The 16,535-nt window shown below is 40.1% G+C and overlaps 1 protein-coding gene across 1 annotated transcript in view; it reads right to left on the bottom strand.

Annotated features, from left to right (window-relative positions):
* The window catches only part of LOC122817306 (serine/threonine-protein kinase SMG1-like), a gene marked incomplete in the record, with an annotated part of 2,898,779 nt that overhangs the window by 1,246,850 nt on the left and 1,635,394 nt on the right, over positions 1–16,535 (bottom strand). The window contains 1 exon segment of the mRNA XM_044090530.1: positions 2,613–2,757. Coding sequence (XP_043946465.1) covers positions 2,613–2,757 — 145 coding nt within the window.

Raw genomic sequence — 16,535 nt, 5'->3', positions numbered from 1 at the left:
TCTTTTTAGTTGATTGTTTTGAAGGGAGGCAAATAGATCTATGTCCGGGCGTCCCCATTATGCTGAAGACTTGTGGATCCAGGTGCCACTTGTGGCGATCCATGAGGTTTCTGCTTAGTTAATCTGCCAGAGTATTTTCCTTTCCTGGCAGGAATTGTGCCTGCAGATGAACTTGGTAAGTCAATGCTGTGTCCCATAAAGCCAAGGCTTGTCTGCTCAGGGGATAAGAATGAGTGCCCCCTTGCTTGTTTATGTACCACATAACAGTGGTGTTGTCTGCCTTTATCAGTAGTTGCCCCGGATGAAGTAGGTCCTTGAAGGCTGTCAAGGCATTTTGAACAGCTAGCATCTCTTTTTGATTGCTATGTAGATGCTTTTGGTTTGTGGACCAGGTGCCCTGAATGCCTCTTCCTGCCATGTGTGCCCCCCAGGTATAATCTGAAGCATCCATCATTAGGCTCTGCCTGGCTGCGGGTAGTGAGAATGGCTGTCCCTTGTTTTGGTGACAAGCCTTTGTCCACCATCAAAACTCCTGTTGCAGGCAGGGAATTAGAGTAATCATCGTTTCCAGACTGTGGCAATGTTGTGTCCAGACACTTTTTAGGTACCATTGAATTTTCCTCATATGCAGTCTTGCATATGGAATTAGTAAGATGCAGGATGCCATGAAGCCCAAAGCCTGCAGAATTTTTCTTGCAGATAACTGGGCCTTTGTTGCCATTTCCTTGAAATAGGTAGTCAGTTGCCTTTGTTTGTCTGGAGTGAGATAAGCCATCTGGGCAGTTGTATTTAAGCTTGCACCCAGGAATATTATCTCTTGACAGGATACTAGTTTTGATTTCTTTTTGTTGACTGTGTACCCTAGGCATGTTAAAAGTCTCATCACAAACGTCAGATGCTGTAGTAGAATGTCCTTGTTCGCTGCTTGTATGAAGCAGTCATCCAAGTAAGGATATATTTGTATTCCTCTGTCTGCAGTAAGCAATTACTGGTGCCAGGCATTTTGTGAAGACCCTGGGCGCAGTAAATAAGCCAAAGGGCAGTGCAGAGAATTGGTAATGCTTTGAGCCAGCCTTGAATCTGAGGCATCTTCTGCATGATTGTCTGATTGGGACATGCAGGTATGCCTCTTTTAGGTCTAAAGTAACGAGCCAAGCCTTGCTGCCCAGCATGGGCAGAAGCTGCTGTAAGGTCAACATCTTGAATTTTGGTATATCCAGTAAAGTGTTTAGAATAGATAGGTCCAGTATTGGTCTCCATGCTTTGTCCTTTCTGGGTACCAAGAACAGTCGAGTAAAATCCTTGTCCCTGCTCTTGCTGTGGCACTTGCTGAATAGCCCTCATGACCATGAAAGCTGCAACTTGTTTTTGAGCCTCTGCCCATTGATTGTTTGGCAGGTCTGGCCAACCATTTGCCCTTGGCAGGGTATGGAAATTAAACTTGTAGCCTTGTGACACTATGTCTACAACCCATTTGTCCTGGGTTGTAATGTGCCAATTTTGAGAAAAAAGTGCTAGTTTTCCCCCTAAGGGTGCTACCAGAAGATAAGTGTTTGGTGCAGTCAGGGGGAAGGGGGTACCCAAGGAAGAAAAAATTCACTTCAAATATCCATCTTGCTGAAGCTTCTTGTGACCAAAGGCCTTGATTTTTTTAAAACATGAAGATGTCTTCATAATGCATAAAAAATAGAATCAAAACCTAATCAGGCAAAGCAACAAAATTAGAACCGGACAACAGTACACTGCCAAAAACGTGTTGATAATCTAAAAAGCAGATAAGCAGCAGTCTACGGAACAAATGCTACAGTTAAAGTTCATTAACAGATGTATGGACTTTGGCGGAGGGTGCTGACTGAAAAACACCTGACAAATTTCTCCAGGTTATACCTCTAAGTGCTCAAAAGTTTGTCCTAATGGTAACACCATCTTAAGCATGATCCTAGAAGAAAGATCCTTACACTAATTCAAGTTGAAGGTACTTCACTACACTAATTCAAGTTGAAGGTACTTCACTATGACAGACACTTTTTTTTTTTTAATTGCATGAAAGTTTCTTCTCCTTTGGTGTTCTCTGAACACATCCTCTGTTCTTGCAGCAGCTTTTAGCATCACCCTCTTACCCAAGACGGTAATGGAAAAAGCTGATGGAAATTTTAGTTGGTAATATGACAACATACACCCACCTAGTATGTTGGTACTTAGACATGCAAATTCAAGACTTTGACAATCATAGCTAGGGTGGTAGTATGAAGTGTGCAGCAAAAAAAAAAATCCTGCAGGATTACAGAATGCTTACGAAGCTTGTGTATTATGCCAAGGTGTGCATCTGTACAGGTACAACGGTATCTCCAAGTGTTAAAGAAAAACATGGTAACATGCTATTGGTGGAGATGATGAAGTAAACATATAACCTAAATACAAACCCTTAAAATGTCAGATTCTTATTATGTAAAGACAGAACCATCTTCTTACCACCTTTCAAGACAGATGGAAATTAGTCCATTGTGAAACTGCTTCCCTCAGTGGTCAATAAACCAACAATATACACCTGGCTTTAAAAGTATAATAAATCACTCATACAAGTATTACCCCAAGATATAAGCACTACTTACCTGGCATTATCTACAACCTTTCGTCCCCATCTGTATGCCCAGCTTGCTAATGCAGCCCACGACTTAGCCACATCAGGTGCCTGTATGGAGGACAAGTAATATAGCTGTCCCAAAACAAAGTCTGATTCACCAACTCCAATGTTAACTAAAAGAGGGGAGAAAAGGTGGAGCCAAATTTAAATACATAAAACAAGCAATTTCATTATTTCATACAGTTCAAGCTTAGAAACTATACTAACAGTACAAATGAACTACCAAGGCACACCTTGGCAAATTTCTATGTAGCATTTCATTAATTCTTCATCAAATCAACTACCCTTTAAAATTATGGGAATAAACTTCAGAATAAATTCCCTTACCTATAAATGATACGACGGAAAAGGCTAAAAAATGCCGTTCAGCCAGCTCAAAAGCAATTGTCAAAACAGAATTACAACTTGCTGCTGAAAACAGAATGCCATGCGCTTTGCAAAACACAAGACCAAAAATAAAAATACCTACATAATAAACCCAGTATTACAGCAACTCCAGTGGTTGGACATGCTACTAATTCACACTTTTAAAAGTGATTTTTCTCTTACCTCATCAGAGGACAAATTTTGAAACAGCAGTCCTTTTCTACATGGAAGCATTAAACAAATGATGCATCGGCCAATTTAGCTGAACATTAGGAGCATTTACATCACCTACACATTTATGTCACTTCATAATTCACTAAATATCTTTCAAATTTGGTACATTAATCTTTCCTTTCACTTTTTCATTTTAATACAGTCTTAAGAAGGCAAGTCCCTAGGCTTTTGAACTCCATACCATGTACACTATCAGGCTGAACACAAATATTGTATAAACTCTCCTTATCAGGTGCTCAAAGCACAGACTCTCTGATGCAAGGATAGGAATAATTAACATACACTAGTCGGCTCAAAGTAAAAATGAGGGGTGTTTTTCCCTGTCAGTGGAGTAAAGAACTCTCCCCTTTTTTCTCCAGTTTCCCCATACCTTTCTCTACGTAATGCCTAAACAGTTCCACAGTCTTCAGCCACATTATACTAGTCATTAGACTGCTCTGCCTCAACTTTTCCTTCATACACATTTAACTTAACTCTTACCTTTCTCCCTTTTAACCCATGTCCCACATTCCTCAAACCATTCCCTTTCTCTCAACTTTTTTAGGCTATGTCCTGAACGTCATTTGAGTGTTCCATTACGTCTAACAGTCTGGCAAAGAAATTTATTTTTAAGTGAATGTCAATTTATCAAGCTAGCTCCAACAAACAAGATCAAAAGTACAATCCTCAGTGAAGCATGCAACAAAAATATGCATCTCCTAAACACAGGGTTTTTACATTCTTCACTATACCTTAACTAATGCACCCCTACTCTGAAGTGTCTCAATCTCAGGACAAGTTAAAAATGTTGCCTACTCAATTAGTTTAATGCATCTGTGAGACAGCATTTACTAAAAACATTTTAATCCAGAGGCAAAAAACATTTTCCCTTCTCAACACTACTGTTATATTATCATAAATAATGACCATCAATGCAGCTACTTAAATTCCACTCTGCCTATGCAAAATCTGTACTACATATCTATACCTGAACTAAATCAAAAGATTAATGCATATACATCAAGTAGCAATTTGAACATCTGGAATTCTATAATTTCTGTTATCACTTCTACGCATTATCTGAATGCCTAAGCTACATATTTACATTAAATGGCAATACATAATTTGCTTGGTACATACCTGTCAAAGGTTTATAACTCCCAACCTCTGAGCATTAAAAATCATTGCAAAGACCTTCAAAATCTTAGCAGAGGGTCAGAAAGAAGAGTGCCTTCCCATTCTTCACAATAGGTTTTTTTATATACTAGACCCTATATAGTTAGTGACTGAGTTTTAATAGACTTGCTTTGTATAATTATGAACCCATAAACAGGTCTGATTTTAAGAGGAGCACCAGTAATCTAAGAGGAACAACTCTAACTATGAACACCAAAATCAGAGTGGTGTGCTAAATCATAGCAGTTAAGAGGTATGCAAAGGTTACCAACAATGTGCTCACTTGGACAACTGGATATTTTCTTCACAGATATGCAACGAGAGAGTGCCAAATATGCCTACTCAAATTCTTAACATATATACTGCAGAATCCATACCTAACTACTCAACTGCAGAAAGGTGGGACTAAATCAAACTTGAAGACAACCGGTATCCAGTGGGGAAAACTCTAAACTACACTAGAACTAAAAACGCCCCTGTGCTTCTGACCCAGTTGGCTGTCCTGTATCAAGCACGGTACTATCCCCTCTCATGGCTCCCACCCTGAAAGGATTGCAAAGATAAAATGACCCCATCCAGTTGTGCATTAATAAGGAAAAACACACTGGTCTGCCCGCAACAGCAAAAGTACTATCCCTTCTCACAGCTCCCACCCTGAAAGGCTTGCAAAGATAGGACTCCATTCAGTTGTGCACTAATATGGAAAAAGTACAGTTGTGTACACTTACCATAAATGTTAGAGTGTATTCACTGTTGCAGTCATTACATCCAATACTCCTAACTTCTACTCTGTTATACCCAGATATGTTAACAGCAAAACTAAATACTACCAAAAACTAAAACAAATTCTTAAAGCTCATAGCTAGCTTGCCTTGCACTCTTATTGATGGGGATATCCACCCCAACCCTGGCCCATCCTCATCTGACAGCACTAACTCTTATATTACTAGCCCAAACATAAGACAAAGCCTAAATAGACCCTCAATTCACTCCTGACCTGCCATTTAAACATCAGAAGCATTAATAATAAGGTCCACAACCTCCTTGCCCTCCTAACAACCTACTCCCAGAAATACTTTCTCTTACTGAAACTTGGCTAAAACCAACTACATCAGATAATGAAATTGTACCACCTGGGTATAACATACTCAGACTAGACCGTACTACTAGGAAGGGGGTGGAGTAGCCATGGTCTACAAAACCTCCCTAAATGTCACTCTAGATTACCAACCACCACCCCGTTTTAACAAAGCAAAAATTCTGATTACCAAACTACAAATAAATAAAAACAAATGCATAAACAGAGTTTGTGTATACATTCCCCCACGTAATAATTCAGGCACCCTAGAAGACATCCTCCACTGGCTATCCAATGCCTACCCCCAAGAAACCATTGTTCTTGGGGACCTCAATATAGATTGGAATAGATGCACTGCTGAGATCCCAACCACCCACGTAAACTTACATGGGTTCACACAAACTATATCCTCCCCTACCAGGATCAGCAAGCCCAGCAATAAAGAATGGATCCTAAACTGGATACTTATCAATAGCCCTCCCCCACATGTATAAATCAGGTAGTCTCCCTGAAGATCTAAGTGATCACTTCTTAACCTATTATTAGTCACAAAGTTGCATCTCCGCATCTGCTCACCTACAAAATAATAAGAAATAAAATCTTTAACCTTACCAAATTCCTAGATAAACTTAAATTATGCAATTGGTCAATTCTAAAACAACTACCACTAGATGAGGCAGGAATCCACTTCAATACCACATTCCTGGCCATCCTTGATAATCACGCACCTGCACGCTTCTATTAGAACTAAAACAAAAGTTGCCCCTTGGCTCACAAAAGACAGTAAATTAAAGATCATTCAAAGAAATAATGCCTGGACCACATGGCACTCCTCCAAAGTCCCTCAAAATCAACTTAAATTTTGACAATATAATCATAATACAAAAAATCCATATTACTAGACAAAAAAATATTTTTGCCACCTACAACAGAAACATCAAAATAAACCTCAGAAGTTCTGGGCAGGTATTAAATTCCTATACCCAGGACAATCCACAACTCCAACCCCCTCAGCCCAAACGCAAAAATCTCCAGAGGCCATTACCAACACCTTCAACAGTTTCTTTACGGAGACTATCTAGTCCCTTGCCAGCAAACTTAAACCCACCTGTTCTAACACTGAAACCCCTATACCCAGTGCCCTAACTCTCCTTCAGCTTCCAAGCAGTTCCCACCTCACTCATCAGAGCTCTAATTAAAAAACTCAAGCCAACCACCTTATCTACTGACCTCCTTCCCGCAGACTACCTGCAAAAAGCTGCAGATGTCATAGCATACCCTGTCTCCATCCTAATCAATAGAAACATAATTGAAGCCTCCACTCCCTCCAATTTGGAAAATATCCCACGTCATACCACTCCATAAAGGTGGCACAGCTTCATTGAACTGTCAAACTATAGACCAACAGCCATCCTTTCTCCCTTGGCCAAAATTATGGAGAAATGTATCCCTAAACAACTCCTGCACTACCTTATTCAAAAGAATCTGGCCAACTCTCAGGTTTTAGGTCACATCACAGTACCACCTCAGCCCTCTTCTTCTCTAACATCATAAATCACAGTCATAACAATAACAAATTATCTTCTGCCCTGTCACTCGACCTTTCCAAGGACTTCGACATGGTTAATCACCAGTTACTCTTACATACCTTTAAAAAATATCCCTAGACAACCATGCTATACAATGGTTTCAATCTTATCTCAGTGAAAGGCAGCAGACTGTCCTATGGCAGGACAAACTCTCCACCCTTCTTTCCACTACCCTTGGAGTCCCCCAGGGCTCTATATTAGGTCCCCTTCTTTTCTCCCTCTATCAATGACCTCCACACTGTAATCCCAGAAGCAACGTTGATAAATCCACCCTGATCTGCTCGGTCTCTTCCCCAACAGATCTCAATTTAACCCAGAAAACCAAACCTTCAACACAGTTGAAAATTGGCTCTCTAATCAGCAACTGATATTAAACCCTAACAAAGCCACTGCTCTTCTCCCCTACTCAAGTCCTCTCAACCTTCATTTACTATAACATCTAATAATGGCACCATAACCTCACCAGATACCTTTACCAAACTCTTAGAAGTTATAATAGACTACCTTAAATAGGACATGCATGTCCAACAATTAAAACCATTAATAAAATTGGCTCCCTATATAAAAATAAACCTTTCCTTACCCCTCTAGCTAGGACTGCCATCCCCTGTACTCATCTGCTTTCAACCCTACTTTATGCCTCTCCAATACTCACTAACTTGAGCAAATCTTATCTTGGCAAACTCTCTAGCTGGTATAATCACACTGCCAGGTTTGCCACTGGCTCTTGCCTACAGGACACACCACTGTCAGAACCTAAACCTCTTAGGATGGCTAGAACTCCCTAGACTAATCCAGTATAACCAACTCATTGTTGCAAGTTATTACCCATCCAGAAAAAATGCCCTCCCTCAAAAACATTATCCAACTCTACAATAAACCCAGGCCACTTCGCTCTTCCACAAAACTTTCAGTACAAACTGTTGAAGCTAACAACCTATCCGGAGATACTGTTTGCAAACTCAGTTGGCAAAACCTGGAATTCACTTCCAGCTGCCCTTACTCTGGAACTCTCACTTATCCGCTTCAAAAAAAAAAAAAAACACTAACCCAGTATTTTAAAACTCACTGGCTATGCCCTTGCTCTAATCCTGACTAAATCCTCCTCCACTGTCATATGTTTACTGTTTTTAGTCACAACTACTACTTTGTAACCTTAATAGCTTTGGAAATGCGAGACTGCAACTTTTATGTGTATACTGCTAAACAAATTGTTATACTGCTAAACATAAACTGTAACCTTAAGAAGTTTGGAAATGTGAGATTGTAACTTGTATGTGGATACTGCTGAACATAAACTGTAACTTTGCATGTACTGCTGAACATAAACTGTAACTTTGCACGTCATTACTATGATTTCATCTGTTTGTGTTTGGAGCTTTTGTCCCCGGGCCTCCGCTGTAAATGGACATGTATCCAGTCGGACTATCCCGGTCAACAAATGTAAAATAAATAAAAGAAAGCACTCTGACCATAGTTTTACCACTCTACTAGGCAGTTTATGACATTACATCAACTCTGCCAAGTACAGGAAAAATGAAAAGTAGAAATTAGATTTCACTGTCTAAATGAAGTTACTGGTGTCAAAATGGAACCCTTCATTACTGCAGTCTGCAGTTGCATTAAGTGGATGAGGATGCTAAATCATCATCCACAACAAAGATTACGATACAGTCATCAACATTCAGAATTATGACTGTATTAACTGGAAAGATGTGAAAGTTCAAGTAAACCAATGAAAATCAATAAAACCTAAGATGACTTGGCAGGTGGCAGAACAGATCTTTTACCTGGTAAGCCCTATGGTATTGTATACTCATTGACCAGTTTGACACTAGCGAGCAAGCAGCAGCTCTATAGCCTCGTGTTTAAAATGGACTCAAGAAAAATCAGTGACATTGGGACCTATACATTTGATTTTTTTTCTTCTTTGTTTCAAAGTAAGGACTTTGCAAAACCAATTCTCTTTTTTTTCTTTACAACTGCGCCACATGACCTTCCCCATCTTGGAAACAAATGGGAACAATAACTCGTGTGGTCTCTGCAAAACAAGACATCTTATGGTAAATCTTGCAGTGTTGCCTTCTATTATCTTTAAATGTGGATGTTATGTTGCCTATCAACTTTACATGTGAGCAAGTAACAGGTAAATTTGCTTAAATAACCTAAAGAGGGGCACCCTTCTGGAGTTGTCAGTGACTGGGTACAACTCCTCCAGAAATCACAGCTTGGTCCTTTTTAGTAACAAAAACATCTTGCATAGAGAGTCACTTTTGCCTGGAATAGATCCACACAATGAAATCAACTGCAGACAACACACACTTACTTGATGTTGCCATTTCACTACCAACCACTAACAAGCACAATACTGGGGGAAAAATACTTGTGGTGATAATGTTGCTAAAAGAAGACATGGTCCTCAGTTGCTCTGTGGGTTCAGTTTAATCAGAGGTGTAAAGCTAAACACAGGGTCGGACAGGAGTCTCTTGGTAAAAAAGGAAAAGATGACCTTTCATGACCTGACCCAAAAGAAAAATTCTGTACCAGCTTGCTTCCTTATAACTGTCGATGAAAAGAGAATTCAAGATGGCAAGTGATATGCAGAGGCCTGAATCTCCAGACTTTAATCAAATGGACATACATGAAGTGAAAACTGTGGAAGCACTCTTGTCCAATGTGAGAGAGACATCACAATGGGAGATTAGTGGAGTCAGTATACAGACGACACGTGCACATGGCTAAGATGAAGATGTCAGAGACGGAAGATACTATGACCTTTCATGTGGATGTCAACAAAGAGTTGCAAAAGAGAAATATACATAACCACAAATACTGAGAAATGCATGTGGACATGAAAGGCTGATCACACAGGAAGAATATGCACATCACTGGGATAAAAAGAAAGTCAAAGGCCCAAACAGTGCATCACATGGACAACATAAATCAGCAAGCTGGATGAGGTTACATGTGACTCGGACCAAAGTGAAACGGGTTCATAGATTTTACAGCCAAAATGAAGCTGGAAATGTAAAACAGTCACTGTATACATTGGTGACATTTTAATACATGAAGACATAAAAGAACAAGCTTTGTCCCTGTTATGAGCAAAGAGAGTGGAAGATAAATGTACTCTTGAGTCATTACTAATTTCTTCTAATAAAGCTGATGACAGCTGTTTATCTTTTAACTAATTTTGTTTAACGGGGTAGATCACTGATCAAATATATGCATTTGCAGGCTCAGCCAGAATTATATGCACACAGTAACAGCAAAGTAACATTAAAAGTATAACTGAATTATACAGTACAGTGACATAACCGATGTAAAGAAAAAAATACACATTTTTAGAAAAAGATTTAAAATGTAATAGGATCAGGACTATACAATGCATAACACAGGTGTTATAGGTGAGGTAAACGTGGCTCAGCCAAAAGAATGGACATATGTACAAGTATGTTGGAAAAGTTCAGCAGTGGAGAGAGTAGAAACTATAGAGTTACAATAGATGAGCTAACAGTTCCTAAGGGACAAAGTGCAGAATGACAACACTCATGCTTCACATTTTCTACCTAGATGCATTTCAAGTGTCCTTACTGAACACCCTTCAGAATTCATGAGAAACAGTTAAAGTTGTAATGCAGTATGAGCCTGAAAGAGATGAAATTGTGGAATGAGTTGGATGGAAGAAATACGGAAAACTGACATGGCTGAAAGAATTTCGAATGCAGCAGGATTAAGATGAATTTTCAGTTTGACTAGTCTGTACAAGAACACTGGATGAAGATTAAAAACTCTTAAGAATATAGACATCTTTGCCATTCCTAAGACATGGTTTAAATCTGCAAAAAGTACTTTGGCAATGCAAGACTTCAGTACCTTCCACATATTTAGACCAACAGCTGCACAGACAAGGCCTAAAGGTGGAGTCATCTCTATCTACATTAGCAACAAGTATACCTCTAGATTTGTTAAACAGGGCAATGCCGGAGTTTATCCACGAGCAAATTACCACAAAGTCTCATAATAACCTAAAATCATGCTATAGGTCACATTCTTTGTCCCAAGAATCCCATAGCTTGTAATGGAGACACTCACCATTAAACCAATACCCTATTCATGGTAGACTGACTATCCCTCTGCAGAGTGGGCAATATACACTGCCTCAAACTCCCATTCACAATGATTCCTGGACTTCATTAATAAAAATACCCACGACCTGACATTACCCACACCCAGCACAGGTTCAAACATACTGGACCTGGTACTCACCAATATGGGAGAGCTCTGTATCCCTCCCCAGTATCACATCCTTACTGGTGAGCTTGGGCCATAAAGCCATCTTCGAAATAAAAATCAACTTGGTAAACCTAGCAAATACTAACAGTTGGGAACTATTCCAAAGCAAACTACATCTTATTAAGCTACAGTTTGGCAAAATTCTATACCCCTCCTGAAGTACAGTTGTGTAAATTTTCCATAGAGGTCCTTTCCTTCACTGCAAAAAATTAAAAAAAAAAGTGGATTTCCATGCCTCAAGTAGCCGGATGTCCGCCCGGCAGTACAAAAGCCTTTGGTTGGCTTAATGTGCGCCATATGTCGCACATATGCTCCTCGCATAGCAGAGGGCATAAAGGTGACGCCCGGATGTACCATCCTCAGAAATGACAGCCCCAGTAGGAGTGCCAGTCCAAGGAAAACAAAGTGGTAACCAGTACATCCAGAAGAGAAATGAATTAGGAGGAGGGAGAGAATGAATACTGCAACAGTGAAGGAAAGGACATTTACTGTTATGGTAAGATTTTACACAACTGTACTACTGTCCTATCATTCACTGGCTGCAGTACTCCTAATGTCTGGGAGAGTGCCAAAGCTCAAGCAGAAACTTTGGAGGAGGAAGGACCAGCAGAGCCTTATAAAAAGCCATGAAGGATGGTCCTAGCAAAACCAGTTCTAGAAATGCCATCCAACTTGTAGTGCTTGGTAAAAGTATACACAGAAGTCAAGGTAGCTACCTCAAGAATAGAGTTAGTATCCAATCCCTTGAAAAAAGCACCAGAAGCCACCATAGCCCTAGTGGAATGAGCCTTTATAGAAGATCGGCTTTTATCATGAAAAGAATAACAAAAAGAAACCGTCTGAGATCAAAGAAGAAATGGCTTGTTTGGATACAGCAAATCCTAGGGACCTAGGATGAAAAGAAACAACTGATCAGATTTTCTAATAGTCATAGTCTTACCCAAATAAAATCTTTGTTGTCCATGCACATTCAAAGTATGCAGAGCCCTCTCACTAGCAAACTGCTGAGCAAATTGCAAAAAGTAGACAAATGAATGGACCGATTATGTGCTAACTCTAACTACTTTGGGCATAAAGAATTTGTAAGCAAGGGCATACTCTCCTTATGAAACACCAAAAAAGGAGGACAAACCATAAGGGCGTGAAGTTCAGACAACAGTATGGCAGAAGTAAGGGCCAACAAAAGAAAAGTCTTTCATGAGCAATGCTGCAAGGAAGCTGAAGCAGCAGGCTCAAAAGAAGCCCAAGACAACCTCTCCAAAACAAAATTAAGATCTCAGGGAGGAGGAACACGCTTCATGGCAGGCCTAATATGAAGGACACCTTTAAGTAACGGTTTCGCTTTAAATCTAGAAGTTAAAGGAGGAGATAAAGGTAGACAAGCAGAAACGGCTGATACTTGGGCTTTAACATAAGAGCAAAACAAAAAATAGAGCCAGCATACTGTGACCTGAAAGAACTTTTATTAATAAACATAAAAAACAACAAATAAACAGACCGGTTTCGGCTGGACAATATCACAGCCTTCCTCAGTGTGAAACAAATAAATCAATTGTTATTTAAATATACCCAACCCAGAGCTCATTGGTTCATCCTAGAATTGTTCATTAAGACCAGGTGGGAATAATCCCCCTAGTTTAACAATTCACTTCCTTTCTTTAGTATTTAAAATACAGTGCCAACCTGTCTTGTTGGATCGGTTCCCTTTTATAATATCAATAACCATAAAAGAGAATTTAGCAGTTTTATGTACCAAATGGTGTTTATAAAGTGTATTATTGGCCTTTTTGTTCTTGATATTGCTAATATGTTCCGATATTCTTAGTCTAAATGGACGGGAAGTTTGTCCAATGTAGAATGAGCCACAAGTGCATGTGGCCAAATATACAAGCCAATCACTACTACAATTGGCAAAAAAGTTTAGGTCATAAACCAGAGCAAAATTTCTGCTAGAAAATTGTTTTGATTTACATACATAATCACAATTAGTGCAATGGCCGCAGGGAAAACAACCCGACAAGGGTTCACCAGTCAGTGTGGTCTGTAAATATTGTAGGTGACTGTTCACATTACTATGTTTGTAGTGACTGAAACAGGAACTTAGATTTTTACCTTTGCGAAAAGAAAATAAACATCTGCCTGGTATAATGCTAGCCACCTCATGATCACATTGTAAGATGTTCCAGTGTCTATGATTGGCTTGTATATTTGGCCACATGCACTTGTGGCTCATTCTACATTGGACAAACTTCCTGTCCATTTAGACTAAGAATATCGGAACATATTAGCAATATCAAGAACAAAAAGGCCAATAATGCACTTTATAAACACCATTTGGTACATAAAACTGCTAAATTCTCTTTTATGGTTATTGACATTATAAAAGGGAACCGATCCAACAAGACAGGTTGGCACTGTATTTTAAATACTAAAGAAAGGAAGTGAATTGTTAAACTAGGGGGATTATTCCCACCTGGTCTTAATGAACAATTCTAGGATGAACCAATGAGCTCTGGGTTGGGTATATTTAAATAACAATTGATTTATTTGTTTCACACTGAGGAAGGCTGTGATATTGTCCAGCCGAAACCGGTCTGTTTATTTGTTGTTTTTTATGTTTATTAATAAAAGTTCTTTCAGGTCATAGTATGCTGGCTCTATTTTTTGTTTTGCTGGTATTTTGGTTTGAGCCGTGCATTTGCCTTCGTGCAGGAGGTTTCTTTTAGATCTTTAACATAAGAGGCCAAACCAGCATTGAGCAATTCACACAAATAAGAAAGAACCAAAGGAATATCCATAGTAAGTGGATCCAGGGTACGAGAAAGACAAACAGAAAACCTCTAGTATTGTGTTTCCTGGCTTCTTGCTGGACCCTAAGCACATAATCAGGAGAAAAAAAAAAAAAAAGGTGTCTACGTGGAATCAAAATTCTATCAACCAGTGTCAGTTGACAGGCGGGGAGGGATGAAAGATCCCTTGTCTTGTGTAGGTAAGTTCAACCTGTGAAGTAACATGATGACTGCCCTTGGCTAAATGCAGAAAAGAGAACCAATGCTGTCTTGGCCAAAAGTGAGTCACCAACTAGATTCTGAGAGCATCCTGTTGAATTCTGAACAGGACTCTTGGGACAAGGGGAAGGGGTGGGAATGCATAAAGAAACATACCCTTCCAAGAGAGAGGAAGAGGGCACCCACCTTCCATACTAGGGGACCTGGTACTCTGGCACAAAATGGAGGAAGTTATCTGTTCAGAGAGGAGGCAAACAGATTGTGGGATTGAATTTAAGGACCTGCTCAGTGTCTGCCACAATGTTTTGATCTTAGGGAATGTAAACTGCCTGAAGAGTCACTTGATACTACAGTATGCCCTCCGGCAAAGAGAAGATCTTGTTCCCCTGTTTATATACCACATCACTGTGTTATTGTCTGTAAGTACCTTGAAAGGTCCTGGGGAGAAGAGGATAAGTCTGAAGAGCCAGCAGAAGGAGCGGTCATCGCTGACACTGATGTGTTCCTTCTGCTGAAGAGAAGACCAAACCCCTTGCACCTTTAGGCAGCCAAAAGCTGCTTGCCATCCCACGTCTGAAGAGAGAGTAGAAGATAACTACAAAATCTAAAGGATGTGCATGTTGAAGCCAAACTGACTTCAGAAACAACTGAAACTTCCTCATGTGAAGTCTGGCTAGAGAGAGCTAAGGGATGGTAGATGCCATGAAACCCAGTACACTGAAACTTCCTGGCTGTAACGGAAGCCAGAGGAAGAGTTTGGAAGAAGGAAATGAGTGTTAAGGCCTTGGAGGAGGCAGGGATGCCAGCACTGGCACAGTCTAAATTCTGCAACCTAGAAGAACACGATCCTGAGGAGTTGTCAAAGAAGACTTTCTGAAGTTTATTGTAAACACCAGGCTCTGAAGAAGAGAGATTGCAAAATGAAGATTTTTGCAACAGGATCTCTGGAGAGGAGGCCTGTCTCAGTTCATCCAAGTAATAAAATACTTGGATCCCTTGAAGCCTGCAAAAAAAATCACAAGAGCGAGGCATTTGGTGAATACCTTGGGGCAGTAGAAAAGCTGAAGTAAAAAGCAGAGAGCTGAAAATGCCAGGAAGCAGAAAAATGCAAAAACTTCCAGAAAACGGGATGAATTGGAATATGGAGATAAGCATCCTTGAGATCCAGAGATACCATACAAGCTTGAAGATGCAAAAGAGGGAACAGAGTCTGAAGGGACAACATTCAAAAAGTGGGCACCTTCATTAAAGTGTTTAGATGAGACAAGTCTAGAATAGGTCTCCAAATACCCTCTTTTCTGGGTACTAGACACATGCTGGAGTAAAACCCCTCCCCCCTTTGGCACACAGACACTTCCTGAATAGTAACCAGAGTCAAAGGTCTCTGAGCACCTCTAGAGAAAAAAGGGAATTGTTCCTAAGGAGGATGAGGAATGCCCACAAAAGGGGGGACGGTATTTCCACATCATGCAATACCCTTGGCAAATAATGGACAGAACCCAAGAATCCTGAGTAATCTGAATCCAAACAGTGGGAGAGAGAGACAAAGGCAGAGAGAAAGAGGAATGTGGTTGGGAAGAGACGGAAAGTCAGACAGAATCTGGTTTATCTGCAAAGGAAGACTTCAGATTCCCTGAAGTCTGAGTAGCCTTGGCAGGAGAAGCCTGTTACTCTTTTTGCCCTTAGGAGGGTGAGATTACCTGTGAACAAAGGCTGGCTTATTAGGGTTGCTTCTCCTGTTCCTAAAGTTCAGAGAAATTAACACGCTCGAGTTCCTGTAAGGCCTTCCCCTTATCCTGAAGGGACTTGAAGCAGAAGCAGCTTCCTCAAACAAGTTTTTTAACAACAGAACCATTCATCAACTTAGTCTTGATAACAGGCAAAGGCTGAAGATGAAGCCAAGAATAGCTCATCACTGAGCCAAAACCAGCAAACCCTAGAACAGGCATCTGCTGCATCATAACTACACTTGATGGAATGATGAATCACCTATGAGGAAGTTCCTAACAGGGAAAGAGCAGAAGTTTTACCCTCAGAATCTGGGAGATCAGAAATAACTGGACAAACCTGAGAAAGGAAAGCCAGCACATACCTGGACATATGGATCTGATAATTAATGGCCCTAGGCAGACGAGGTGTAAACCTTCTTACCTAGCCTTTCCTTG

Source organism: Protopterus annectens, chromosome 12.part0, assembly GCF_019279795.1.
Source record: "Protopterus annectens isolate FY-2018-M chromosome 12.part0, PAN1.0, whole genome shotgun sequence".
NCBI classification, from domain to species: domain Eukaryota; kingdom Metazoa; phylum Chordata; order Ceratodontiformes; family Protopteridae; genus Protopterus; species Protopterus annectens.
This window is presented reverse-complemented; position numbering and strand designations above follow the sequence as displayed.